Here is a 27,646-nt window from a genome sequence, read left to right on the forward strand (position 1 = left end):
GGTCGTGCCTCACAAACCTTATTGAATTCTTTGAGAAAGTGACTAAGGAGGTAGACGAGGGTAAAGCGGTAGATGTGGTGTATATGGATTTTAGTAAGGCGTTTGATAAGGTTCCCCATGGTAGGCTACTGCAAAAAATACGGAGGTATGGCATTGAGGGTGAGTTGGAGGTTTGGATTAGGAATTGGCTGGCTGGAAGAAGACAGAGGGTAGTAGTTGATGGTAAAGGTTCATCTTGGAGTGCAGTTACTAGCGGTGTTCCGCAAGGATCTGTTTTGGGACCATTGCTGTTTGTCATTTTTATAAATGATCTGGAGGAGGGGCTAGAAGGTTGGGTGAGCATGTTTGCGGATGATACGAAAGTCGGTGGAGTTGTTGACAGTGAGGAAGGATGTGTCAGGTTACAGCGGGATATAGATAAGCTGCAGAGCTGGGCAGAAAGGTGGCAAATGGAGTTCAATGTAGGTAAGTGTGAGGAGATTCACTTTGGTAGGAGTAACAAAAAGATGGAGTACTGGGCTAATGGTCGGATACTTGGTAGTGTGGATGAGCAGAGGATCTTGGTGTCCATGTACACAGATCTCTGAATGTTGCCACCCATGTAAATAGTGTGGTGAAGAAGGCATCTGGCATACTGGTTTTTATTGGTAGAGGAATTGAGTTCCGGAGTCCTGAGGTCATGTTGCAGTTGTATAAGACTCTGGTGAGGCCGCATCTGGAGTATTGTGTGCAGTTTTGGTCGCCATACTATAGGAAGGATGAGGAGGCACTGGAACGGGTGCAGAGGAGGTTTACCAGGATGTTGCCTGGTATGGTAGGAAGATCGTATGAGGAAAGGCTGAGGCACTTGGGGCTGTTTTCAATGGAGAAAAGAAGGTTTAGGGGTGACTTGATAGAGGTGTACAAGATGATTAGGGGTTTAGATAGGGTTGACCATGAGAACCTTTTTCCACGTATGGAGTCAGCTACTACGAGGGGGCATTGCTTTAAATTAAGGGGTGGTAGGTATAGGACAGATGTTAGGGGTAGATTCTTTACTCAGCGAGTTGTGAGTTCATGGAATGCCCTGCCAGTCGCAGTTGTGGACTCTCCCTCTTTATGGGCATTTAAACGGGCATTGGATAGGCATATGGAGGATAGTGGGCTAGTGTAGGTTAGGTGGGCTTGGATTGGCGCAACATCGAGGGCCAAAGGGCCTGTACTGCGCTGTATTTTTCTGTGTTCTATGGGATTGAGTGAATCCCAAGAGGAGTATAAGGGCAGTAGGATTATACTCAAGACGGAAATCAGAAGGGCAAAAAGGGGACATAAGATAGCTTTGGCAAATAGGGTTAAGAGAATCCAAAGAGTTTTTGTAAATACATTAAGGACAAAACAGTAACAAGTGGGAGAATAGGGCCCCTTAAAGATCAACAAGGCCACCTGTATGTGGAACCACAGGAGATTGGTGAGATACTAAATGAATATTTTGTGTCAGTATTTACTGTGGAGAAGATTATACAAGTTAGAGAACTTAGAGAAATAGTGATATCTTGAAGTGTCCATATTACAGAGGAGGAGGTGCTGAAAGTCTTAAAACACATAAAGGTGAATAAGTCCCCCAGACCTGATCAGATGTATCCCAGAACTCTGTAGGAAGCTCTTCCAAGATTGCTGGGCCCCTTGCTGAGATATTTGGATCATCAATAGGTGAGGTGCCAGAAGACTGAAGGGTGGCTAATGTGGTGTCATTATGGAAGATAGATGGTCAGGAAAAGCCAGGGAACTATAGCCTGATGAGCCTGATGTTAGAGATGGGTAGTTTTCAGAGTCATGGAGTCATACAGCACGGAAAGAGACACTTTGATCCGACCAGTTCATGCTCACCTTAATCCCAAACTAAACTAGTCCCACCTGCCTGAGTTTGGCTTATATCCCCCTAATCATTTCTTATTCACATAACTTATCTAAATGTCTTTTAAACGTTGTAACTGTATTCACATCGACTACTTCCTCTGGAGTTTCATTCCATATATAAACCAGTCTATGTAAAAAAAATTCCCCCTCAAGTCCTTTTTAAATCTCTTTTCATCTCACCTTAAGAACCCACCCCCTCCACTTGAAATCTCCCATCCGAGGGAAAAGACACCTGCCATTCACCTTATCTATACCACTCAATATCTATACCTCTCAACCTCCTACACTTCAGTGAAAAAAAATCCTAGCTTATTCAGCTCCTCCTTATAACTCAAACCCTGCATTCCTGGCAAAAGGGCAGCATGGTGGCTCAGTGGTTAGCACTGCTGCCTCACAGCACCAAGGACCTGGGTTTGATTCCAGCCTTGAGCGACTGTCTGTGTAAAGTTTGCCCATGTGGGTTTCCTCCGGGTGCTCCGGTTTCCTCCCACACTCCAAAGATGTGCAGGTTAGGTGCATTGGTTATGCTAAATTGCCCATAGTGTTCAGGGTTTGCTACGTTAGTCAGGAGAATGTGTCTAAGTGGGTACTCTTTGGAGGGTCAATGTGAACTTGTTGGGCCAAATGGTCTGTTTCCACACGAGGGATTCTATGATAAAATCTTCTGAATCTTCTCCAGCTTAATATTATCCTTATTATTATGGAGCTACATGTAAGCCAGACCAGCTAAGAACTAAAGGACATTGGTGAATCAGATTGTATTTTCTCCAACAAACATTAAACTTTTAATTCATTTTCCAATTAAATTAAAATTTTACGATTTGCCATGGTAGGATCAGAATACAGGTCTGTAGTCCTTTACTTAGTATCTGGATTAATAGTCTCTGAACAATACCTTTGCTCATGCCAGAGGGTCAGCTGAAAGGAGTTGGAGGGTCGTAGGTAGTGAGGGAATGCTGCACTGTTGGAGGATGAGCACTGAGATAACCCTACACTGTCAGTGAGGCATGGCGTGAGAGAGTGCTGCATTGTTGGAGAGTCAGTGCTGGGAAAGCCCAAGACTGTCTGAAGGCAGTGCTGAGGGAATGTCGCAATGTCGAAGGGTCAGTGCTGAGGAAATGCTTCACTGTTGGAGGGTCAATCCTAAAGGAACACCACGCTGTCAGAGGATCAATGCTGAGGGAAGTTCCATACTATCAGAAGGTCTGTGCCTAGGGAATGCCTCACTGCCAGAGGGTCAGTGCTCAGGGAGTGCTGCAGTGTCGGAGTAGATGTACTAAGATTTGCTGTGCATGTACCTCTGCGAATCTTCCACCTTGCATTTCTGACAGTATGGATGAGGCAAGGAAACAAACAAGGGCCTCCAATCTGGAAACATGACTTTATTTGAAGTTATTCCCCCCACCCATCCCCCGATTCCTGAGTCACATTCATGTGTAGTGGAATTTGATGATTATCTCATGGGAATGTGAGCTGCTCCCTTAAGACTTGCATCTTACTTTCCAGAAGCTTTTCAGTAAAACTCCAAGAAATGTCTTGGGCTTTAATCAGATGCATAGTCTTGATAAAAGATAAAACATAGCTGACCAAATGCCGAAGGAGCAATTTTATAATGTTACTGTAGCTCCAGTCTTATCTGTAATCCCAACCATCAGCCCGAGTGCTGTTGGCTGCAGTTATGCTCCAGCAGATGGAGCCGGCCATTCCGGAAACTGTAATCCTGCAGAATCCAACCTGGGCTCCCACGTGAAGTTACTGCTGCTGCTCACCGTGGGGAGCAGGAGCAGGAGCTTCTCTCACTGGGCACGGTGGTGTCCAGAGGCCGCGAGTCTAAGTGCAGTGTGCTCTGAGCGTTCCCACTGGACAAGTTCAGGCCGTTCCTTGCCAGCAACTCACGGGTCATCAGCAGAAAGGCTTCATCGACATTCTGCGCATCTTTGGCCGACGTCTCTAGCACGGCCAATAGCCCAAACTTCTCGGCCACGTTGCAGGCCTCCTCGAAGGGAACTTCACGTCTTTCCTTCAGGTCAGCTTTATTTCCTAACCGGGGGGCAGAAAGGAAACCAGGCTAAGTCCCAGATGAAATACAAACACTGAATGAAGCAGTTTAATATGAGGTCACTTGGATCAGCGTACTGGCATCGGTTCAAAGAGTGTCACTTCCCTGTTTTTCCCCTACAGCCAAATACAACTAATCTGTGTATTTTTCCCTCTTTCCATGGTTTCTTCTGGATCTGCTCCACTGCCTTTTTTCAGACTGTGCAGTCTACAGCAGAACTGAATGCTTGAAGAATCTCATCTCCAGCTAACTCTTTGCCCAATCAACTTTGATCAGATTCCTGTGAATTCTGATTCCTACCATTGGAGATGGTTTTGTTCTCTTTCCTCCCTCACAGGGACACCTCAAATCCAGGCCGGCTCTCCTGTTGGGGAGATCTACCAGGACATTGCCTGGGCTGGAGAGTTTAAGTTATGAAGAGAGATTGGGGACATGATTGAGAGATATAAAATTATGAGGGGCATAGATAGTGTAGACAGGGTAATAGACTTTTCCCCTTGATGGAAGGATCAATGACCGGGGCTGTAGATTTAAAGTAAGCGCGGGAGGTTTAGAAGATCATGTGGAAAAGATTTTTTCACCCAGAGGGTAGTGGGAATCTGGAACTCACTGCCTGTACAAGTGGGAGAAAAGGAAACCCTCAGAACATTGAAGAAGTACTTGTGATGCAAAGGCTATGGGCCAAGTTATGGAAGATGGAATTCGGATAGACAGGTGGTTGTTTTTAATCAGCACTGACTCATTGGGCTGAAGGACCTTTTATCTCTGTGACTTTCCATAACCTAATCCAACAAGTCCCAGCCCTACTGTAACCCTTCGGGTTTATTTCCCGAGTGCCTGTCCAATTTTGTTGTGAAATCAATCATTGTCTTCACTTCCACCACCCTTGTAGACAGAGTTTCCTGATATTGTCACTTGCTGTGTAGGAAAGATCTTCCTCACATCCCCTTCACTCCTTCTCCTGCTTGAAATCTTCATCATTAAACACTCATCCCTGTAACTGATAGGACAACTGATATTACCCTTATGATTCTGTATGAATTATAGACTTGTTCACCTCACTCAAAACTCTCCTCCATCTGCTTTGTCCCAAAGAGAACAATCTCAGCATCTCCAATCTGATCCTGTAGCTAAAACCCCTCATCCTGAAACCATTTTGATAAATCTCCTCTGCATCTCCTCAAGGACCCTCATGTCCTCCCTAAAGTGGAGTGACCAGAACTGGATGCAATGCTGTAGTTGTGCCCTAGCCAGAGATTTATAATGGTTCAGCATACATTGGTGTCTTTTGGGTGCAGTGGTGCTGTGGGGGGACAGGGAGCATTACTGCCAGGCCCTCTTGGGTAAAAATTAAATTGAAATAAAAAGATAAAATATAAAGCAAACATCTAAAAGGCCCTCTTGTGGTACAGTAGTAGTGTCCCTCTCCCTGAACAAAAGATAAAGAAATAGAGGTTCAGCATAATGCTCCTCCTTCGTATATGAAACCTCTATTTATAAAGTCAAAGAGCTCATATGCTTTGCTAATCACAGTCTCATCATGTTGTCCCTACCTCAAAGATCTCTACATCTGCACACCCTATGGAACTGTGTCATTCAGTCTTTATCACCTCTCCCTATCCCTTTTGATAAAATGCTTCACATCATATTTCTCTGCATTGAATTCCAGCTGCTAGTTATCAGCCCATTCTGCCTGCCTGCCTATGTCCTGTTCGTGAATTAGAACCATGCTCACTGTTTTCCACAACCCCCCAGTCTGGTATTAGAGGCAACTTTCTAAATATTACTCTGTATTCCAATATTCATGTCATTTATACATAAACTGTTGTTTGACGATTGAGTATTGCCGAAAGAAAAAGACATTGTACAAGTTTTTCATTTTGCAGGCATCAGGACAACTCACAAGAATAAAAAAAAACACAAAAGAATTGCAGAGGCTAGAAATCAGAAACAGAAAGTGCTGGAAAAAAATCAGCAGGTCCAACGATATTTGTGGACAGAAATCAGAGTTAATGTTTCAGGTCCAGTGTGACACTTCCTCAGAATTCTTTTGAATACCAATTTAAGGGACAACTGAAATATACTACATGACAGGAGAGTGCTGGCACTGGACTCTGGTTGGGAGAGACATTGCCACAGAGAATGCACCCATTAATGCTTATTGATAGTTAATTACCAGGCTTTCTTTAAATTTTAAACCAGGTAGTTTGACTCTGATTGGTTCATTGCCCTAGAAATGAACCACTGAATAAATTGCCTGTAACTGATTATGTTGAGTTGGAAGGGGAGGTGTGTGTGCACATGTTCTTTCTGATCATAGAGCAGGGCATATTTACGTGCAAGTTCACCATCTTGCAAGGCCAACTCACAACTGGTGTCAACATAATTAGAGTCATCAAGTCATAGAGATGTAAATCTCTGGGAGAAAGTGAGGACTGCAGATGCTGGAGATCAGAATCGAGAGTGTAGTGCTGGAAAAGTACAGCAGGTCAGGCAACATCTGAGAAGCAGGAGCATCGACGTTTTGGGCATAAGCCTTTCATCAGGAACCTTTCATCAGGAAAGCCCACATCTGCTCGCAATTCATATTCATATAATTGAAATGCTTAAATTGTGATAAATGGCACAAAACAAACTTAATGTTAGACACTGGAGTAGGTGTAGAAACAGCAAAGTAGCTAAAATCAGACTTCCTTTTGATAGACAGGAAGGATCCTGAATGGATCAGAAGGCGTCCAACTCAAATGTATAGGGCAATTGGCTCTGAGGCATCAATACAAAAGAAAAAAATTCACAGAAAGCTCAGCCAATCCAAAAGATTTCTCCAAAGCTATTGAGAAGCCCTGGAGAGTTTGAAACAGCTGATCATTGCAATGAAACCAAATGCCAAACCAGTTGGGCTCATTCATCCCCAAGGAAGGTTTCACACTCACTTTTCAAGAAAGTGAAACTAGAAATTGAGTCAAAGCTGCTTCAGGAGGTGATGTCCACCAGTGACAAAACTAACACATTGATTTTGGTATTGGAATCATACCTGAACATCAAACAGGTTGTTGCAAATCTGTGCTGATGTTTTTTAGATTATTTTCATTATTATCATTTCATCATGATAGCTTTGCTGCAATACATTGCCGATCCCTAGTTGCCCTTGAGAAGTGGTAGTGAGCTGCCTTCTTGAACAGCTGCAGCCCTTGGGATGTAGGTAAATCCATAGTTCTTTTAGCAAGTGTCTTTTAGGAAGGGAGTTCCAGGATATTGACCCAGTGACAATGATGGAAAGGCGATATAGTTCAAGTCTGGATAGTGTACGAGAGAAGCCTCCAAGTAATGGTTTTCCTGTACATGTGCTGCCCTTGTCTTTCTCGGTGGGTTTGGAAAGTGCTGTTAGATGGGCCTTGGTGAGTTGCTGCAGTGCATCTTATAGATGGTACATACTGCTGTTACTCTTAAGAGTCGTAGATGTATATAGTATATACATCAAGTCTGTGTATTCAAAAACAAGTACCTAACTGATTAGATTTCCTACAGAGTGGAAACAGGCCCTTCAGCCCAACGGGTCCACACTGACCCTCCGAAGAGTAACCCAACCAGACCCACTTCCCTCTGGCTAATGCGCCTAACACTATGGGCAATTTAGCATGGCCAATTCACCTGGCGTGCACATCTTTGGACTGTGGGAGGAAACCGGAGCACCCGGAGGAAACCCATGCAGACACGAGGAGAATGTGCAAACTCCACACAGACAGTTGCCCGAGGCTGGAATCGAACCCGGGTCCATGTTGGACCGAAGGGCCTGTTTCCACACTAAGGATTTTATGATACTGTGCGTTGAGGAGATCAGGAGGCTGCAAAAGAATTTGGACATGGTTGATGAATTAGGAAATCAGTAGCAAATGGAATACAATAAGTGAGGTTATGCACTTCAGTGGAAGAATAGAGGCATAGACTATTTTCTAAATGGGACAACTCTTTGGAAGTCTGAAGTAGAAAAAGACTTGGAGTCCTGGTTCAGGATTCTCTTAATTTAACATGCAGGTTCAGTTGGCGCTTAGCAAAGCAAATGTGATGTTGGCATTCCTTTGAAGATGGCTGGAATAGAGAAGGAGGGATGTATTACTGAGGCTCTAAAAGGCTCTGGTGAGAATGCATTTAGAATATTGTGAGCAGTTTTGGGCCCTGCATCTAAGGAAGAATATGCTGGTTTTGGGGGGGGGGGGAATCACGGAATATTTACAAGAAAAATCCCGAGGATGAAGAGCTTGTCATATGATGCATGGTTGAGGACTCTGGTTCTATCTTTGATGGAGTTTAGAGGAAGAGGGGGTGACCACATTGAACCTGGGACCCTGGTGCTGTGAGGTAGCAGTGCTAACCACTGGGCCACTGTGCCACCCCCTATTTTAGTCTCATTTTCAAATACTTGAACCTGTGCCTTGTATGCCTAAGCATTGCAGGTACACATCTTTTTAAAAATGTATTCACAGGATGTGGATGTTGCCAGCTGGACCAGCATTTACCACCCACTTCTAATTGCCCAGTGGGCAGCTGAGTTAGGTAGTTAAGTGGGGGGGGGGGGGGTAGTTGATTCTGAAACAGAGGATCTCGAACTTCAGTAAAGGAAATGATGATGATATAAGGCATGAGTTTGCCATGATGGATTGGGAAAAAAGTTACTGAAAAGGAATGAAAATAGATAGGCAATGGCAACATTCAAAGGCCAAAGGGGTGAACCACAAACATGAAATATTCCTGTCTGACACAAGAGTGCAAAGACAATAGTGGCCAAACCATGGCTTCAGAGGGACATTAGAGTTATTATTAGATGCATATAAGAGGCATTCAAGTTGGAAAAAGTTTAGAAATCAGCAAAGGATAATCAAGAGATTAATTAAGAAGGGATCAGTACTAGGATCCCAGCTATTCACAATAAATGATTCAAAATAAATATATGAGGTAACTGAATGTAATGTCCCAAAATTTGCAGAAGACAAAGCTGGCTAGGGGCGGAGATGTGAAGAGGATGTAGAGATGTTTGCTGTGTGATTTGAACAGTGGACAAATGCATGAAAGATAAATGTGAGTTTTTCCACTGAGGTGGCAAAAATAGAAAGGTAGGTTATTCTTTGACTGGCTGTAAATTTGGAGGTGGAATCGTTTAACGAGACTTGGGGCATCATTATGCACCAGTTGCTGAAAGCAAGCTCACAGATGTTGCAGGCAGGAAAGAAGATTGAACTGTATGCTGGCCTTCATAGTAAGAGGATTTGAATACAGCAACAAGGATGTATTACTGCAATCATGCAGGGCCTTGGTGAGGCTACACCTGGGATACTGTGTGCAGTTTTGGTTTCCTTATGTGAGGAAGAATGTTCTTGCTATAGAGGGAGTGCAGAGAAGGTTTACCAAAATGGGATGGCAGGACGGATATACGAGGAGAGTCTGTGAACCAAATGGGTTTTTCCAGACAGATAATTGGCAATACTTTCATGGTCATTGTTAGATTTTTTTCTTATTTCTAGATTTTAATTCAAATTCCACTATCTGCTATGATGGGATTCATAGCTCCCAGAACATTACCTGGATTTCTGGATGAATAATCTAGCGATCATACCACAAGGCCATCGCCTCCTCTTAATCTTCTTCCATGCTATGAGGTTTTGTGCCTGTATCATCTTTAGAGGCAGTGAGTTCCAGATTCCCACCAACCTCTGGGTGAAAAGGTTTTTCCTCACAACCCTCTAAACCTTCTGCCCTAACTTTAAATCTGTGCCACCAGGTCCTTGATCTGTCCGTCAAAGGGGAAATGTTTCTTCCTGTCTACCCTGTCTCTGTTCCTCATGGATCTTATACATCTCAATCTCCTCTGCTGTAAGGAAAACAGTCCCATTCTGTTCAATCTGTCATCACTGAAACTCTCAAGCCCAGATAACAGCCTGATAAATCTCCTCTTGCCCCTTTCCAGTGCTGTAACATTCTTCCAATAATGTGGATTCCAGATATGTACATCAGTGATGCAGGGAATGAATGTTGAAAGTGGTGGATGTAGTGCCAATCAAGCAGGCTGCTCTGTCCTGGATGGTGTCAAGCTTCTTGAGTGTTGCTGGAGCTGCCCTCATCGAGGGAAGTAGGGATTTACATCCCTGACTTGAATCTTGTAGGTGGTGGACAGGCTTTGGGAGAGCCAGGAGATGAGTTACTCACTGCAGTATTCCCACCTTCTGTACATAGCTGGTTGTACACACAGTTTTTCAATGATGGTAATGGAGATAAACATTCCCTTAAAAACTGGATTTTCCCACTAGTTAGTTCAACAGCTATCAAAGTTATGAACTTTCTGAAATTCTAGCATGTGAAAATAAAAGGAAGAATTATGAGGAGCACAGAGGTCATGTTGAACGAACATCAGCAATTTATCTGGCACAAACTTCTACACCCCCTTTCTCTTAACTACTTATTATCTGCCTCCAGCTCTATACCAATATGCTGTTCCAATGAGACACTCATAAAAACTACATCAACTTAATTTCAAAACCACACAGCTGCTGTTGTCTTGTGTCTCTCATCTTCCGGCTGAGGATCTCCCTGGGTAATCGTCTTTCCTTTTCGCTGCGAGTATGTTTCCTTTGATATGGAAAGTTACCTTTGATAGAAAGGGTTTCTTTGTAGTTCGAAGTTAGAATCCCTACAGTGTGGAAACGGGCCATTTTGGCCCAACAAGTCCAAGTGACTCTCTGAACAGTAAGCCACCCTGACCCATTCCCCTACCCTATTACTTTCCTAATTTCTTGGAGAGGAAGATGTTAGCTTTCCTTGCATCTTGACTGGAAGGCATTTGCTCTCTCTCTCCAATTTTCAAAAAGGGTGACATTTTGAAAATAAAGTATTAGCTCTTAGTAAGAAAGGTAAACTAACCCTCAGATAAAAGTGGTTCATCTCTTGGGCAATGCCCTGACCAATTCTGCATCATGAGTAGTTGTTCTATAGTTATTGGCCAAGGAGGTTTAGTTAGGTGCATGGACACAGTAGAAATCACCAGCCCTCAACAAAATGTCCATCAATAGTGACTGATGGGGAGAGGGATAGTGACGAACCCTGACAAGAGCAGGAAACAGCAGGAGTGCCCCATATTAGCCTGAGTGAAGAACAGTGACAGCTGTTGGCACCAAAGACCACTATTCAAATAATAAGCCCGTCTTCTCGAATGTCTTAAATACAACAACTTCACCAAGTTCAAACAAAAACGCTACAAACAGAAATCTTCTTCTTTCTGTGATGAAGCAGAGGACAAGATCATGGAGATTAGTGAAACTATATCATTGATGTTAGGCAGAGATGAATACAGAGGGCGAAGAGCTAATACCTAAGATGTCAATAGTGAGCTTAGGTCATCATTGAAGGAAGAGATCACAGCTTCTGAAATATTAATTTGTATTTCCCTCAATAGTGTCAGATACTTTCATTTGGACTCAGCATCTTTACTGCTTTAATCTGCTTTACTAACAGATTAGTCCCAGATGGTTGGAGGGGTGGATTGGTGAGGAGTGTGGGGTACTGATCGATGCTTCAAATCAGTGACTCCAGACCCTCACTGATCACTGTCTGGTGATTAACCTATGGCCATGCCTTTTGCTGATCTGCAGTCCCTGTCTACTGATTGGTGATTTGTGAGCTCAGCTGGTAGGTGGTGTTTGCAGACAAGAGATTAGCAAATCAAAGCAAAACACTGAGCAGATTTGGCAGCATCTGTGGGGAGTGAACAGAAAAGTTTCAGCTCAACCTTATATTGGTGATTTTCAAACTTGAATTGCTGATCACACGCAGGGTCTGAAAGCAACCAGCTGAGACTTACCAATTAACATCTGGACAACATTTGCAGCACCGTATCTCTGGATCTCATTCACCCAGTGGGGCACTGAGTTGAAGGAAGATTGCTTAGTGATGTCATAAGCAATCATGGCTCCATGTGCACTGCGGTAGTAACTCTGTGTGATGGTCCGGAATCGCTCTTGTCCAGCTGTGTCCCAAACCTGCACCTTCACAGCACAAACACACCAGCAAAAAATCTCATTATCCCCAGGAATTGTGCATCCCACCAACATAAACACTGAATCACGCATAACAGAAGGAAGAAAAGGATGGCATAAGGGAAAGGGAGTGAGGTAGTGGGGGAGCGAGAGTGAGAGGAATAGAGGTGGATTGGATTGGAGAGAAGGGCAAGGGAGAAAGGAAGGATAGAGGGTCAAGAAGGAAGGAAGAGAGGCATGAGGGAAAGAGAAGGTAGAGGTAGAGGGGATGCATAAGGGAAGCAGACTGAGAGATAAGGGAGGGAAAATGGGAGAGAAAAGGGCTAAGGGGAACACGAAGGAAAGGAGGCAGTGCAGACAGGAGTGAGAGAATGTCAGAACAGACAGAAGGTAAACAGGTCAGTGGGGTAGGGAGGGAGAAAGACACAAGGGAAAGGGAATGAGGGGAGGAATTGAGAAAATAGGAATAAGAGAGAGGCAGGAAACAATAGAATTGGGAGAGAGGGCCAGCAATGAGAAAGGGACAAAGGGAATTGGGGGAAAGAGAGGATGGGGGGGGGGGGGGGGGAGAAGAGAGGATTGGGGGGAAATGGGGTCAGAGGGAGGGCAAGAGGAACATTTGATGAGCAAGAGTGAGAGAGGGGCAAAGGAGAATGGGAGAGAGATAGGCGTGTAAGGTAACTGGAGGGAGAAAAAGGCAGAGGGTTCAGAGGGAAAGGGGGCAATGGGGACTGGAATTTGTGTGGTGGGGGAAGAAGAAAGGGGGTGGGGGGGGAGGAGGGGTGACAGGAATGAGGGAGGGGCAGGGAACAGGAGTGAGAAGCATGAAAGAAGGGGAATGAGCGGAGGGTCTGGGGAGAAAAAAAAAGAGGGTTGGAAGGCAATGAGAATGTGCAGGGGAAGATCAGGTGAGAGAGATAAGTGGGTAGGGAGGGAAGGGGTGAAGAAGTATGGGATTTGGAGAGAGGCAGGAGAGACAGGATGAGGAAGGGGGCTGGGAGGAAGACAGGCAGACAGGGGCAGTGTCCAGGAGGGAGAAAACGGCAGAGCAGACAGAAGGGGAGGGGGCAGGCTGATGGGAGACAGGACGTGCAAGAGAAGCAGGGGGAACAAGACGTGCAGAGGGGATGGGAGAGAGAAAGAGGAGCAGAGGGCTAAGGAAGGGAGAGAGATATGGGAAGAAAGGGAGGGGGGTGAGACAGGGGCGGGGTAATGGGTTGGGGGAGGGGGAATGGTGGGGAGAAGAGAGGGGAGCAGGAGGATTAGGAGGGACAGGGAGCCAAGGAGGAATGTGAGGGAGAGATATAGAGGTAGTGTAGGAAATTGGTGAAAGAGAGACAGGGGGGTGGTAATGAATGAGGGCTAGGAGTGGGAACAGGAGTTTGTGCGAGATACAAGGGAAAGGAAATGAGAGGGTGGTTGGGGTGAAAATGGGAGCATGAGAGGGGTAGTAGAGGTGAAGGAAGGTGGATTCCAGTGGGTTGTTGTCACCTTTACTCTCTTGCCCTCGATATTCAATGTTTTGACGATGAAGTCGACTCCAATAGTATTCTGTTGTTTCTCAATGAATAATCCAGATTTGAAACGGTGGACTACACATGTTTTACCAATATTGGAATCTCCGATCAGTACAATCTTAAAGAGGAAGTCAAAGGCATCATCTGCACCAGTCGCTGCTGTGTTCATGCTGGAGTTAAATCATACAGAATATAAATCTCACACAATGTAATAAACTCAAGATATTGTTTAAAAAATATATTCATTGTTGGATCATAAAATGTTTACACCACAGGAGAGTATTCAGCCTGTTGTGTTTGTATTCTCTGATAAAAGGGCGAGAGAGGGAAAAAAGGGTATGACAGACCAGTTAGCCTATTTTCTGTGGTGGGAGGATTGTTGGAGTCTATAATCAAGGATGGGTTAACTGAATACTGAAAATGTTCAGTTAATCAGGGAGAGCCAGCACAAGTTCATGATGGACCTCACTGAATTATTTAAGAAGTCAGGTAGATATTGTTTATAGTCCATGTCTATGGTTATGGACTCCCAGAAGGCATTTGATAAAGTCCCATATAAGAAAATGTTTACGAAGTTAGAATCCCACAGAACCGAGGACAAACTACTAACATGGCTGGGAAATTGGTTGAGTGGCAAGTGACAGAATAGGAATAATGTGTAGGCACTCAAATTGGCAGGATGTGACCAGTAGTGTTCTACAACAATCTGCGTTACAGCCTCAATTATTCACATTATTTATTGACAACTTGGATAATGGCATAGAAAGTCATATATCCAAAATTGCCGATGACACAAAGTTAGGTGGAATTGTAGACAATTTGATGATAGCATACAATTACAAAGTGATATTGGCAGACGGGGTGAATGGCAGACCTGTTGTAGATGGACTTCAATGCAAGTATGAGGTTATCCATAATGGATAGATCAGGGTACTTTCTAGATGGTCTGAAGTTAAATACAGTTGTACAAAACACCAGTTAGACCCCACTTGGAGTACTGTGAGCAGATTTGGGCTCCACACCTTAGGATAGTTTGGCCTTGGAGGGAGTACAACATACGTTTACAAGGATGTTACTTGGACTTCAGGGATTAGGTTATGACAAGGGATAATACAAATTAAGCCAGTTGTTTTGGAGTGGTGTGTGTAATAATGTAGACTGATTTCTGTATGACTATACCCAGCAGAGAAGTGAATGGTGTAAGCATGTTTGGCACAGGGAGTGACAATAGACAATAGGTGCAGGAGTAGGCCATTCTGCCCTTCGAGCCTGCACCACCATTCAATATGATCATGGCTGATCATTCCTAATCAGTGTCCTGTTCCTGCCTTATCTCCATAACCCTTGATTCCACTAGCCTTGAGAGCTCTATCCAACTCTTTCTTAAATGAATCCAGAGACTGGGCCTCCACTGCCCTCTGGGGCAGAGCATTCCACACAGCCACCACTCTCTGGGCGGCACGGTGGCACAGTGGTTAGCACTGCTGCCTCACAGCGCTTGAGACCCGGGTTCAATTCCCGCCTCAGGCGACTGACTGTGTGGAGTTTGCACGTTCTCCCCGTGTCTGCGTGGGTTTCCTCCGGGTGCTCCGGTTTCCTCCCACAGTCCAAAAGATGTGCAGGGTCAGGTGAATTGGCCATGCTAAATTGCCCGTAGTGTTAGGTAAGGGGTAAATGTAGGGGTATGGGTGGGTTTCGCTTCGGCGGGTCGGTGTGGACTTGTTGGGCCGAAGGGCCTGTTTCCACACTGTAATGTAATCTAATCTAAAAAAAAAATCTAATCTCTGGGTGAAGAAGTTTCTCCTCATCTCTGTCCTAAATGGTCTACCCCGTATTTTTAAGCTGTGTCCTCTGGTTCGGGACTCACCCATCAGCGGAAACATGTTTCCTGCCTCCAGAGTGTCCAATCCTTTAATAATCTTATTTGTCTCAATCAGATCCCTTCTCAGTCTTCTAAACTCAAGGGTATACAAGCCCAGTCGCTCCAGTCTTTCAGTGTAAGGTAATTTCGCCATTCCAGGAATTCGCCTTGTGAACTGACGCTGCACTCCCTCAAGAGCCAGAATGTCTTTCCTCAAATTTGGAGACCAGAACTGCACACAGTACTCCAGGCGTGGTCTCACCAGGGCCCTGTACAGCTGCAGAAGAACGCCTTTGCTTCTATACTCAATCCCTCTTGTTATGAAGGCCAGCATGCTATTAGCCTTCTTCACTACCTGCTGTACCTGCATGCTTACCTTCATTGACTGGTGTACAAGAACACCCAGATCTCTCTGTACTGCCCCTTTACCTAAATTGATTCCATTTAGGTAGTAATCTGCCTTCCTGTTCTTGCCACCAAAGTAGATAACCATACATTTATCCACATTAAACTGCATCTGCCATGCATCTGACCACTCACCTAACCTGTCCAGGTCACCCTGTAATCTCCTAACAGCCTCCTCACATTTCACCCTGCCACCCAGCTTAGTATCATCAGCATATTTGCTAATGTTCTATATCATCTTCTATATTATTAATATATATTGTAAAAAGCTGCGGTCCCAGCACTGATCCCTGCGGTACCCCACTGGTCACTGCCTGCCATTCCGAAATGGAGCCGTTTATCACTACTCTTTGTTTCCTGTCAGCCAACCAACTTTCAATCCAAGTTAGTACTTTGCCCCCAGTACCATGCGCCCTAATTTTGCTCACTAACCTCCTATGTGGGACTTTATCAAAAGCTTTCTGAAAGTCCAGGTACACTACATCTACTGGATCTCCCTCATCCATCTTCAGAGTTACATCCTCAAAAAATTCCAGAAGATTAGTCAAGCATGATTTCCCCTTCATACATCCATGCTGACTCTGACCTATCCTGTTACTACTATCCAGATGTGTCGTAATTTCATCCTTTATAATAGAATCCAGCATCTTTCCCACCACTGAGGAGTGACTGCTGGACCCAGAATACCACATGGATTTTGCAATACATCCGATTAGATTACTTCGTGTGGAAACAGGCCCTTCGGCCCAACAAGTCCACACCGCCCCTCCGAACTGCAACCCACCCATACCCACCCTACATTTACCCCTTACCTAACACTACGGGCAATTTAGCATGGCCAACTCACCTGACCTGCACATCTTTGGACTGTGGGAGGAAACCGGAGCACCCGGAGGAAACCCACGCAGACACGGGGAGAACGTGCAAACTCCACACAATCAGTCGCCTGAGGCGGGAATTGAACCCGGGTCTCTGGCGCTGTGAGGCAGCAGTGCTAACCATCCGATCTAGCATCAAACATGCCAGCCTGGCATCTTCTGCACTGAATAAATTATTTTAAGGTAGGTAGTTGACAACAAGAAGGTGGGTACAGGAAATAGACAGCTGGAACAGATTGCTGTGCCCACAGCCAGCCAGAGGGTACCCACTACCTATTTTGTTCTTCTTGGTATCTAATGTCTGACTGCTTTTTTATTCTTGCTGTCTGCTGAAATCCAGGCTCTGTTCAGTACCCTCATAATCCCCAAAGGTTTCCTGTAACAGGTCTCCTTTCTCACACGAGAGGTTTACAAAAAGGCTTTGTGAGGTTTGAGACAATGAGTCCCTCATTTCTGTTCTGAAAAGATAATCACCCGAGTTTAAATAGAATTTAAATCAGTGTCTCCCCAGTGACAGCCACTGTCCATGTTTTGTTCTAGGACTTACTGGGAATGTATTATCATTGCCTTTTCTACCTGCCTCTTCATTCAGATTCTCCACAAACGTCCTCTACACAGCCCTGAACCATATTCCAAAGTTTGTTTCCCAGATGTCTGCATGACTCTATCAAACTTCCTCATTTCAAACTATTGTTTTAAATCGCCAGAAGAGCAAACCTTCATCCCATCATAAGTTCTTTTGCTCTCCAATCCTGTTCAATGCCTGTCCACAAGCAATGCTCCTCCCTAATCACCGTCATCCCTGTACAAAGTGAAACCAAGCGCGGTCTTTCAACAACGACCACAGATTTCAGCTACAGAGACAGCTCGGCCCAAGTCAGCACATTCCCGCAAGCGGGACACAAGGACTTGCAGGTCCACATCGGAACACCTGAACTTCAAAGCATGAAGAATTACAACAGATGCTGCACAGTCTCCAGCTCAGGGCACAGCAGCCACACATCTCCACAGACACTTACTTTCCACCATTCGTCTGTTTGTTCCGGAGAAGCAGCGACCTAGAGGCTTCATGAAAACAAACAATTTCCCTTTCACCTGCTGAACACACCTGCAGCTGCCGCTTCCGGGTAGTGGGGACTGCTGGGATTTATAGGAGAAATGTTCCAATCTGCTGGGATTTGTAGGAGAAATGTTCCGGTCTGCTGGGATGTGCAGGAGAAATGTTCCAGTCTGCTGGGATGTGCAGGAGAAATGTTCCAGTCTGCTGGGATTTGTAGGAGAAACATACCAGGCTGCCGGGGGTTGCAGGAGAAATGTTGGGATTTGTACATTTACAAGAATGATAGCTGGACTTCAGGGGTTAGGTTTCAAAAACAGAATATACAAATTCGGTCTATTTTCCCTAAAATTTAGATGGTTAAAGAGCGATCTGATTGAATTATTCAAGATATTGACAGGAGCAGATAAAGATAAACTATTTCCATTGATTGCAGATTCCAGAACCAGGGGGCATAATCTGAGAATTAGGGCCAAGACGGTTTGGGAGAGATGTTAGGAAGTTCTTTCCAAAGATAAGTATTTGGAGTTAGGTCACAGATCAGCCATGATGTCATAGAATGGTGGAACAGGCTGGAGAGGCTACATGGCCTACTCCTGTTGCTCTGTTCCAAAACATACAAAGCTAGATGCCAAGACCTGGCAAATTGGATTGGAAGAGATGGATAACTGATAACCAGCACAGACATCATGGAATGAAAGGTCTCTTTTTAGGTGCTGATAAAACTCTTTTGAATTGATTTGGTTTATTACTGTCACATTTTTTTAGATTAGATTAGATTACTTACAGTGTGGAAACAGGCTCTTCGGCCCAACAAGTCCACACCGCCCCGCCGAAGCGCCACCCACCCATACCCTTATGTTTACCCATTACCTAACACTACGGGCAATTTAGCATGGCCAATTCACCTGACCTGCACATCTTTGGACTGTGGGAGGAAACCGGAGCACCCGGAGGAAACCCACGCAGACACGGGGAGAACATGTACCAAGGTGCAGTAAAAAATGTTGTCTTAAGTGTTTGACATGCAAATCATCCTGTACAAGTACATTATGGTAACAGGGAGGAGCTGAAAAATGTGTTGCTGGAAAAGCGCAGCAGGTCAGGCAGCATCCAAGGAGCAGGAGAATCGACATTTCGGGCATAAGCCCTTCTTCAGGAATGATGAGGGTGTGCCAAACAGGCTAAGATAAAAGGGAGGGAGGAGGGACTTGGGGGAGGGGTGTTGGGAATGCGATAGGTGGAAGGAGGTTAAGGTGAGGGTGATAGGCCAGAGTGGGGTGGGGGGCGCAGAGGTCAGGAAGAAGATTGCAGGTCAAGAAGGCGGTGCTGAGTCCGAGGGGACTGAGATAAGGAGGGGAAATGAGAAAGCTGGAGAAATCTGCATTCATCCCTTGCGGTTGGAGGGTTCCTAGGCGGAAGATGAGTCGCTCTTCCTCCAGGCATCGTGTTGCCATGGTCTGGCGATGGAGGAGGCCAAGAACCTGCATGTCCTTGGCAGAGTGGGAGGGGGAGTTAAAGTGTTCAGTAACGGGGCGGTTGGATTGGTTGGTCCGGGTGTCCCAGAGATGTTCTCTGAAATGTTCCGCAAGTAGGCGGCCTGTCTCCCCAATGTAGAGGAGGCCACATCAGGTGCAGCGGATGCAGTAAATGATGTGTGTGGAGGTGCAGGTGAATTTGTGACGGATATGAAAGCATCCCTTGGGACCTTGGAGGGAAGTGAAGGGGGAGGTGTGGGCGCAAGTTTTACATTTCTTGCGGTTGCAGGGGAAGGTGCCGGGAGTGGAGGTTGGGTTGGTGGGGGGTATGGACCTGACAAGGGAGTCGCGGAGGGAGTGGTCTTTCCGGAACACTGATAGGGGACGGGAGGGAAATATATCCTTGGTGGTGGGGTCTGTTTGGAGGTGGCGGAAATGACGAAGGATGATACGATGTATCTGGAGGTGGGTGGGGTGGTAGGTGAGGACCAGTGGGGTTCTCTCCTGGTGGTGATTGGAGGGGCGGGGTTCAAGGGCGGAGGAGCGGGAAGTGGAGGAGATGCGGTGGAGAGCATCGTCAACCACGTCTGAGGGGAAATTGCGGTCTTTGAAGACTGGGTTGTTTGGTATTGGAATTGGTCCTCCTGGGAGCAGATGCGGCGGAGGCGAAGGAATTGGGAATATGGGATGGCGTTTTTACAGGGGCAGGGTGGGAGGAGGTGTAATCTAGGTAATCTGTGGGAGTCGGTCGGTTTATAGTAAATGTCCGTGTTGAGTCGGTCGCCCGAGATAGAAATGGTAACAGAAGAGTGCAGAATACAATCTTAAAGCTGCCAAGAAGGTCCCCATACCTCATGAGAGATGTATTGGCCCTGCAGCAGGTCCAGAGGAGGTTCATGAGAATGATTTCAGGAATGAAAGGCTTGACAAATGAGGAACGTTTTGAGGATCTGGGTCTATACTTGATAGGGTTTAGAAGGATAAGGAGAAATCTAATTGAATTTACAGAATGCTGAATGGCCTGGACAGAGTGCAAGTTGGGAAGATTGGAAGGGGAGACTAGTACCCAAGGGCACAGCCTTCGAGTAAAGGGAAGACCCTTTAGAATGGCGATAAGGAGAAATTTCTTCAGCCAGACAGTGATGAATCTATGGGATTCATTGCCACAGAAGGCTGTCGAGGCCAGGTCATTACATATCTTTAAGGTAGAAATAGAGAAATTCTTGATTGTCAAGGGGATCAAGGGTTACTGGGAGAAAATGAGAGAGTGGGGTTGAAAAACCTACAAGCCATGATTGCATGGTGGAGCAGACTCAACGGGCCGAATGGCTTAATTTCTGCTCCTATGCCTTATGGCTAAGGTTTAGAGAGTGATCAACATTAAGTATGCAGTTTGTAATCGTTTATTCCCTCGGATGAGACTGAGAAACAGGGAATAACATTATCATGTGGAAAGGAAGAACGTGCAGGGCTAGCAGCACCAGGTCACCTCCTGCCTCAGAGGGGCAGCACAGGCAGGATGGGCAGATTAGGGTCTCACCACTCTAATCTAGACTCGGATGCTGCCTGGCCTGCTGTTGTTTTCCAGCACTACTCTAATCTAGACTCTGGTTCCCAGCATCTGCAGTCCTTGTTTTTACCAGGATGGGCAGATGAACCTTCTGCAGACATTCCCAACTGGAGAGACAGAAAGGGGGCGGGGACATGATGGGCTCTACGTCATTGACTGGTTGCTGGCTGTCTGTCCCGCAATCTTAGTGGACCCTTCCGACGTCATTCCTATGACCTCACCGGGTAGCACGTGCTTTTGTTATTCCCGCCCCTCCATTACGACTGGCTAATATGCCTCCCTCAGAGCCAATCACCAAATGGACAGCCGAGCAGGGGGCGCGGTCCACCGTGCAGTAGACCAGTCAGCGCTGAAAGCATCCTGTTGGGTGAGAGCTGGTTTGTGATTTGATGGAATGGGCGGGATTCCGTCAAATTACAGGCTCGTCATTGGCTGACGCTCGGTAACACTGTTCAGGCCTTTGTGTAAGACCCGTAATAGAAGAGAAGTCAGACCAAAGCTTCACTTCCCTCAGCCGATTGGTGCATTAGCCGTCAATCTGAGTGGAGACGCGGCGGACGTTGCTTGCGGTTGGCCGTCGTTGTTGTCAGTCATGTGAAGCCCGCCCATTTCCGGCAGGGGTGGGCGGTGCCGCTGGGTTTTTGTTCTGGGCCCAGTGTGCGGTTTAAAGTTTACAAGATGGCGGCGGTGCCGGTTTATTGCCAATGTCGGCAGCCGTACGATGCCGGGCGCTTCATGATCGAGTGCGATGTCTGCAAGGACTGGTTCCATGGCAGGTAACCGGCTCCAAGCGCCGTTGGGCAAGTAGTGCGGAGATTCTGTACCTCAACAACGGGCAGATTCGGAGCACAAAGGGCCTGTTGGAGTTAGCGCCTGAGGCCTACTGCCGGGAGCGGGTTGGTTGGTTGGTTGGTTGGAAAGGGTAGGGTAAAAAGTGGGTGTATGGTGATAGGCTGTGGGGGGTGTGGGGGTTTCGGGTTGGGGTTCGGGGTGCGGAGGTGGAGCCTATGGCGGGGGAGGGGAGGGAGGGGAGGGAGGGGGCGGGGTCTGTGGCGGCGGTCGGGATCAAAGCTGGCGGGGACTGATGGAGTGTGTGTGTGTGTGTGTGTGTTGTGCAGGCAAGGAGGATGTGATGGGGGTGGGGAGGTGAGAGGTGGGATTTATCTTCAGAATAATGCGCTCAGGTTTTTAAATTCCGTCTGACTTACATCGCAGATAAGGTGTGAGAGACAAAGGCCTCCCACACTCTCTCTCTCCAGAGTTAAAAATCGCACAACACCAGGTTATTAGTCCAACACGTTTATTTGCAAGCATCGGCTTTCATCGGGTGGCTGTGGAGCAGGATCATTAGACAGAATTTGTCGCAAAACGTTAGTGTCATGCAGCTGAAATGATCTATTGAACAAATCTAAATTGCTGTTAAGTCTTTCATCTTTTAGAATGGGTTGCAGTTCTTTAATATGTAAATCCCAGAACTTCTTTGAAGTCATATTCTCGAGTTAACTTAAGGTTTTATAACAAAAAGTGATATCTCAGCTCAGACAGTGCAGTAAACGTGTGAAGTTTGAGTCTGTCCCTATCCCAATCTTGAGTCAGACTGGTTGTATTTCAAAAGTGGAAATGTGTTGCTGGAAAAGCGCAGCAGGTCAGGCAGCATCTAGGGAACAGGAGAATCGACGTTTCGGGCATTAGCCCTTCTTCAGGAATGAGGAAAGTTGGTCCAGCAGGCTAAGATAAAAGATAGGGAGGAGGGACTTGGGGGAGGGGCGTCGGAAATGTGATAGGTGGAAAGAGGTCAAGGTGAGGGTGATAGGTCAGACTGGGGTGGGGGCGGAGAGGTCGGGAAGAAGATTGCAGGTTAGGAAGGCGGTGCTGAATTTGACTGAGACAGGCTGGGGGGAGGGGAAATGAGGAAACTGGTGAAATCCGAGTTCATCCCTTGTGGTTGGAGGGTTCCTAGCCGGAAGATGAGGCGTTCTTCCTCCAACCGTCGTGGAAGATGTGGCCTCCTCTATATTGGGGAGACGGGCCGCCTACTTGCGGAGCGTTTCAGGGAACACCTCTGGGACACCTGGACCAACCAACCCAACCACCCTGTAGCTCAACATTTCAATTCCCCCTCCCACTCCACCAAGGATATGCAGGTCTTTGGACTCCTCCATCGTCAGACCACAGCCTGCTGGACCAACTTTCCTCATTCCTGAAGAAGGGCTAATGCCCGAAACGTCGATTCTCCTGTTCCCTAGATGCTGCCTGACCTGCTGCACTTTTCCAGCAACACATTTCCATCTCTGATCTCCAGCATCTGCAGACCTCACTTTCTCCTCATGTATTTCAAAAGTGGCATTTATGAAATACCACATGGATTGCCTGCCTGCATTAATTGCCTTCAGATTGTGTGCTGTTTGAGTAGATTATATCTAGGACGATAACCTGGTGTTGTGATTTTTAACTTTGTCCACCCCAGTCCAATCCTGGCTCCTCCACATCATCTTTCCAGAATGTGATACACTTTACACAGGTGTGGTTACATCGTGTTCAAGCTAGGACCTGAATGTTCAAGGGTACTTGAACATTTGGAAGGACAGCAAGTTAGAAATAGTTGGTGTAGTAAACTTTCTTAATTAAAGATGATGTGGAGGTACCGGTGTTGGACTGGGGTGGACAAAGTTCAAAAACAATACACGGACAGGTTGTAGTCGAACAGGTTTATTTGAAAGTACAAATTTTTGGAGCCCTGCTCCTTCTTGGGGAGCTAGTGGGGCAGGAGCATAGGCCACAGAATTTATAATAAAAGATCAAAATGTCATACGACTGATGCGATGTATTGAACAAACCTAGATTGCTGTTAAGATTAGATTAGATTACTTAGTGTGGAAACAAGCCCTTCGGCCCAACAAGTCCACACCGACCCGCCGAAGCGCAACCCACCTACATTTACCCCTTCACCTAACACTACGGGCAATTTAACTTGGCCAATTCACCTAACCTGCACATTTTTTGGACTGTGGGAGGAAACCGGAGCACCTGGAGGAAACCCACACAGACACGGGGAGAATGTGCAAACTCCACACACAGTCGCCTGAGGCGGGAATTGAACCCGGGTCTCTGGTGCTGTGAGGCAGCAGTGCTAACCGAATGGGTATTCAGGTTTTGATTGATTCAGATGTAGATCTCTGCATTTCTTTCAAGTCACAGTGCTGAGATAACTTTAGGTTTTATCAGTATTTTTTTTTAAAAAGTGACATCTCAGCTCAGACAATGCATTAAAGGTGTGAGGTTAGAGTCTGTATCCCAACCTTGAGTCAGACTGGTTTTATTCCCAAAATAGGAATTTATAAAAGGTCACTTTCTCTGGTATCTCACTCCATACATGTGCCATCTTCTGCCTAAAAAAGTTGCCCCTGAGGTCTCTTTTATATCTTTTCCCTGTCACCCTAAACCTATGCCTCTAATTCTGGACTCCCCCACCCCAAGGAAAACGACTGTCTATTTATCCTATCTATGCCCCTCATGATTTTCTGAATCTCTATCAAGTCACCCCTCAGCCTGTGACACTCCAAGGAAACCAGCCCTATCCTATTCAACCTCTCCCTATAGCTCAAATCCTCCAACTCTGGCAACATCCTTGTTAGTACAAATTTGGAATTGAAATCTTGTCTCAGTGGTGACACGTGAGCATGAAAAGATCATTGTCACATTTGGTAAGGACCTTCGGGAAAGGAAATCTGCCATCTTTACTTGCTCTGGCCATCTTATGGCTCCAGACACTGAAGTTCACTCTTAACTGCCCACTGATTTAGCCAAGCGAGCCACTTTGTTCGAGGCCAAATCATGACAGATCACAAATGCAGCCTTGCCAATGATACCTACAGCCCATGAAAGAATGCAGGAAAAAAAGGATAATAAGAATATCAACAAGTATTTGAACAGGAAAAGAGTAGCTCAAGTGAGTGAATCTTAGAGGGTAAGACTGGAGAATGAGTGAATACATTGAAGGTCCAGTTAGACAAAGCAAAAACTAAATTTGCTGGAGGAATTCAGGTTGGCTAGCATTTGTGGAGAGTTGACACTTATGAGTCCAGTGACTCTTCTTCAGAACTGGAGCTAAGAAAATATGCTGCAGACGTGGAGTGGGGGTCAAAAGGAGAGAGCAGATAGGTGGAGATAAATCCAAGAGGGAGAGAGAATGTCAGTTCGGTCGACAAAGGAATGGATGATAGTATGCCGGAGGGAAGATAAAGCTCATAATGAGGACCATAATTCGATGAAAATGGGGTGGCTGTGCTGTTGGTTGATGTAGATGGATGGCTTTTGATTGACAAGGATGTTGAAGGTTATAGGGGACAGGCAAGAAACTGGAGTTGAGGCCGAATCGCCCATTGCAAGCTCATTTTTCTCTTTCTGCACTCCCTCCCATCAACCACTCCCCACCAAAAAATGTAAAAATCATGGTAGAGTGGGATAGCTGCCACGCTTGAGCTCTCCTGCTGCACTCTGAGAGGGAACCAGCTCATGAGTATTTGTAATTTGCCTTGTATGACATTTGTGTAACAATTTTTAGGTTAGGTGCATTAGTAAGGAGTAAATGTACAGTAGTAAGGATATGGGTCTGGGTGGGTTACTGTTTGGAGGGTCGATGTGCACTTATTGGGCTGAATGGCCTGATTCCACATTTTTAGCATTCTGTGAATTAATTCTATAAATTTGTGAATTTTTCTGTATACATTAGAGGGGTGATGACAGGATGTTTACTAGAGCGTTGCCAGGAGTGGAGAATCTGGAGATTTAATTGAGGTCAAATTTGAGGGCTTGAGTTAGAACAAATGGGAACAACCTATTTCTCTTTGCAGAGTGTCCATCAACCAAGAGACTGAGAGTGGAAGGATTGAAATGGTTTTGAAGAGAATTCTTCACCTAGAGATCTTGGAGGGTTGTGTATAAGAGAGTCTTCTATCTTTCTATTGGGGATTTGGGTGGAGAATGTCTAATTTTTTTTTAAAAAAGCATTTAGGTTCACTGGATACCAGACCGCCAGTGGTTGTTGTAACCTAGAAGGAAAAAAAAATTCAATTTGGATGTGTTTGTCTGCAACCTGTATTAAATTTTTTAAAGGGGTTGCATTTACGTTTTTTTTTGTTACATTTCAATCTCCGGTTCCTGATCTATAGGTAACTTCTACACAGCTGGATCGGCTGGATTGTAGGCCCTCCTGAGGTACCACCTGGGCCTAGTCAAGACAGCCATCAACAGGTTAAGGGAGAGGTTTTTATAGCACTTAGCTGCCTCTTGTCTATGTTTTTTTGTGCACCCTGGTGAGAGATCGTGCAGAGTTTGCTGGCATGCTGGAGTTTAGTCATTCTGTGATAGATGGGCTTTGCAGGTCAGGGGTGCAGTATAGCCCGTGGTAATGATATCTGATTTAATTTTGATGTATTTCTATTGACCTCTGAATTTTATTTGTTCTATGATGGAGCCCCACCAAGTGAGTCTAAACAATGCTTCTATATTTAAGAGTAGACAGTCGTGTAGATCTGGAGCTTAAATGGTGGTAGAGACTAAACTCTTTGAACATTTAAAATAAAGACAAACTTCATTACAGCAACATTTCTGTATGATCTCAGGGCTACAGACACAGAACTGAACAATGGTTTTAGAGTTGATATTGCATTCATCTGGCACAGATATGGTGGGTGTCCTGAGAACTCTTTTTGTTTTTGCTATTTTTCTAACCATGCCACATTGTTGATACACCTATGAGCACTTAGCAAACTGTTAGGCTGTGCTGGGAAACTACCTACTGTTTTGACATTTGTTTATAGCCAGTTTAGGTTGATGTAGCTTCACCCACTGTGGAAACATCGATTGTGTACGCAGGCATCTTGTTCAATATTGGCTTGTGGTGCTCTGCTGTGAATTTGCTCAAAGTATTATTGATGGAAATACCAGACGTCTGAATCTCCTTCGGTGACCCTGTGGAGTACAGCTGTTCTTTTCATAGGTGTCAAATTCAATGTCTGAAGGCTTGGGACTTGCCTGATGGCTTTTGAGACTATCTGAAGGGTGAACAGTGAATAGATTGTTTTTGGAAATGTAGCAGACACCTTCCCTCTCCCTTTGTGGTGACACTAATGGTTGTGAACATAAGGTTTGTAACCTGAGATTCTTTGCAAAACTAGAGACTAAGGAATGTGTTGACAAATTGCTGGAAGTGCACATCTGGTGGCTGTGCTCCCAAGTTTGTACTTGTCAATTTTTAAAAGCCTATCCCAGACTTTGAAGTGGATTTTAAAAAAAAGTCTGTGCATTCTGCTGTTGTGGGAGAGCTTGATACTAAGAGGGAAGTGCTTAAACATGGCTCTAGAAATGCCATGTAGTGCTTGGAGGCAGGAGTGTGGAATTTTGAAAACCTGTAGGACATAAAACAGCGCAGTACAGGCCCTTTGGCCCTCAATGTTGCGCTGCCCTGTGAAACCAATCTGAAGCCAATCTAACCTACACTATTCCATTCTCATTCATAAGTCTATCCAATGACTATTCAAATGCCTGTAAAGTTGGCGAGTCTATAACTGTTGTTGGCTGTGCTTTCCATGCCCCTGCTACTCTCTGACATCTGTCCTGTATCTATCACCCCTCAATTTAAAGCTATGCCCAAAGCAGTTCAGACTCCTTCGAGCTGGAATTGAACCAGGGACCTAAGAATGACAGATTTGCGATACACTACAGTGCTCCGCTCTACCAGCTGAGCCTTCGAAGGAGAGCCCCTATTGGAAAAGGGTCGATTTGCTCAGCCACCAAATCTATTGTGTCTTCTGCTTAATGTTGATGTTGAAAATCTTTCTGGAGTTTCGATTATGCTGTTTGGGCATTTGAGCTGAAACGCATTGTGGATTCATGACAG

The 27,646-nt window shown here is 45.5% G+C and overlaps 2 protein-coding genes across 3 annotated transcripts in view; one reads left to right on the forward strand and one right to left on the reverse strand.

Annotated features, from left to right (window-relative positions):
- Positions 1-3,258: 3,258 nt before the first annotated feature.
- On the reverse strand, positions 3,259-17,738 carry LOC122559451 (ras-related protein Rab-19-like). Its single transcript, XM_043708902.2, has 4 exons — positions 17,660-17,738; positions 13,471-13,666; positions 11,805-11,988; positions 3,259-3,936 (listed from the first exon to the last, which is right to left on the reverse strand). Exons 2-4 carry the CDS (start codon positions 13,663-13,665, stop codon positions 3,662-3,664), a joined length of 654 nt encoding a protein of 217 aa, XP_043564837.1. The 5' UTR covers position 13,666; positions 17,660-17,738; the 3' UTR covers positions 3,259-3,661.
- A 708-nt stretch (positions 17,739-18,446) lies between these two features.
- kdm7ab (lysine (K)-specific demethylase 7Ab) overlaps positions 18,447-27,646 on the forward strand; it is a 104,935-nt gene continuing 95,735 nt past the window's right edge. The window contains exon 1 of one of the 2 annotated variants that reach the window (XM_087997531.1): positions 18,447-18,689. Coding sequence is in view for 1 of the 2 variants with exons in the window: in XM_087997529.1 (XP_087853655.1) it covers positions 21,424-21,521 (98 nt within the window). In the remaining variant the exon portion in view is untranslated. Of the gene's footprint in view, positions 18,690-21,377; positions 21,522-27,646 lie in introns of those variants that run through there. The other variant, XM_087997529.1, reaches the window with a different exon arrangement.

This window comes from Chiloscyllium plagiosum, unplaced genomic scaffold (assembly GCF_037043375.1).
Source record: "Chiloscyllium plagiosum isolate Xiang-an unplaced genomic scaffold, Cpla_swu_hap1 HiC_scaffold_19, whole genome shotgun sequence".
Lineage (NCBI taxonomy): Eukaryota > Metazoa > Chordata > Chondrichthyes > Orectolobiformes > Hemiscylliidae > Chiloscyllium > Chiloscyllium plagiosum.

What these genes read in the sequence shown, in the direction of transcription:
- LOC122559451 (XM_043708902.2), bottom strand. Translation starts at nt 13,665, where the DNA reads ATGAACACAGCAGCGACTGGTGCAGATGATGCCTTTGACTTCCTCTTT. An exon ending in TCGAGGGCAAGAGAGTAAAG is followed by an intron (nt 11,989 to 13,470) that starts GTGACAACAACC and finishes TGTGCTGTGAAG; the next exon opens with GTGCAGGTTTGGGACACAGC. An exon ending in TGTTGTCCAGATGTTAATTG is followed by an intron (nt 3,937 to 11,804) that starts GTAAGTCTCAGC and finishes CCCCCCGGTTAG; the next exon opens with GAAATAAAGCTGACCTGAAG.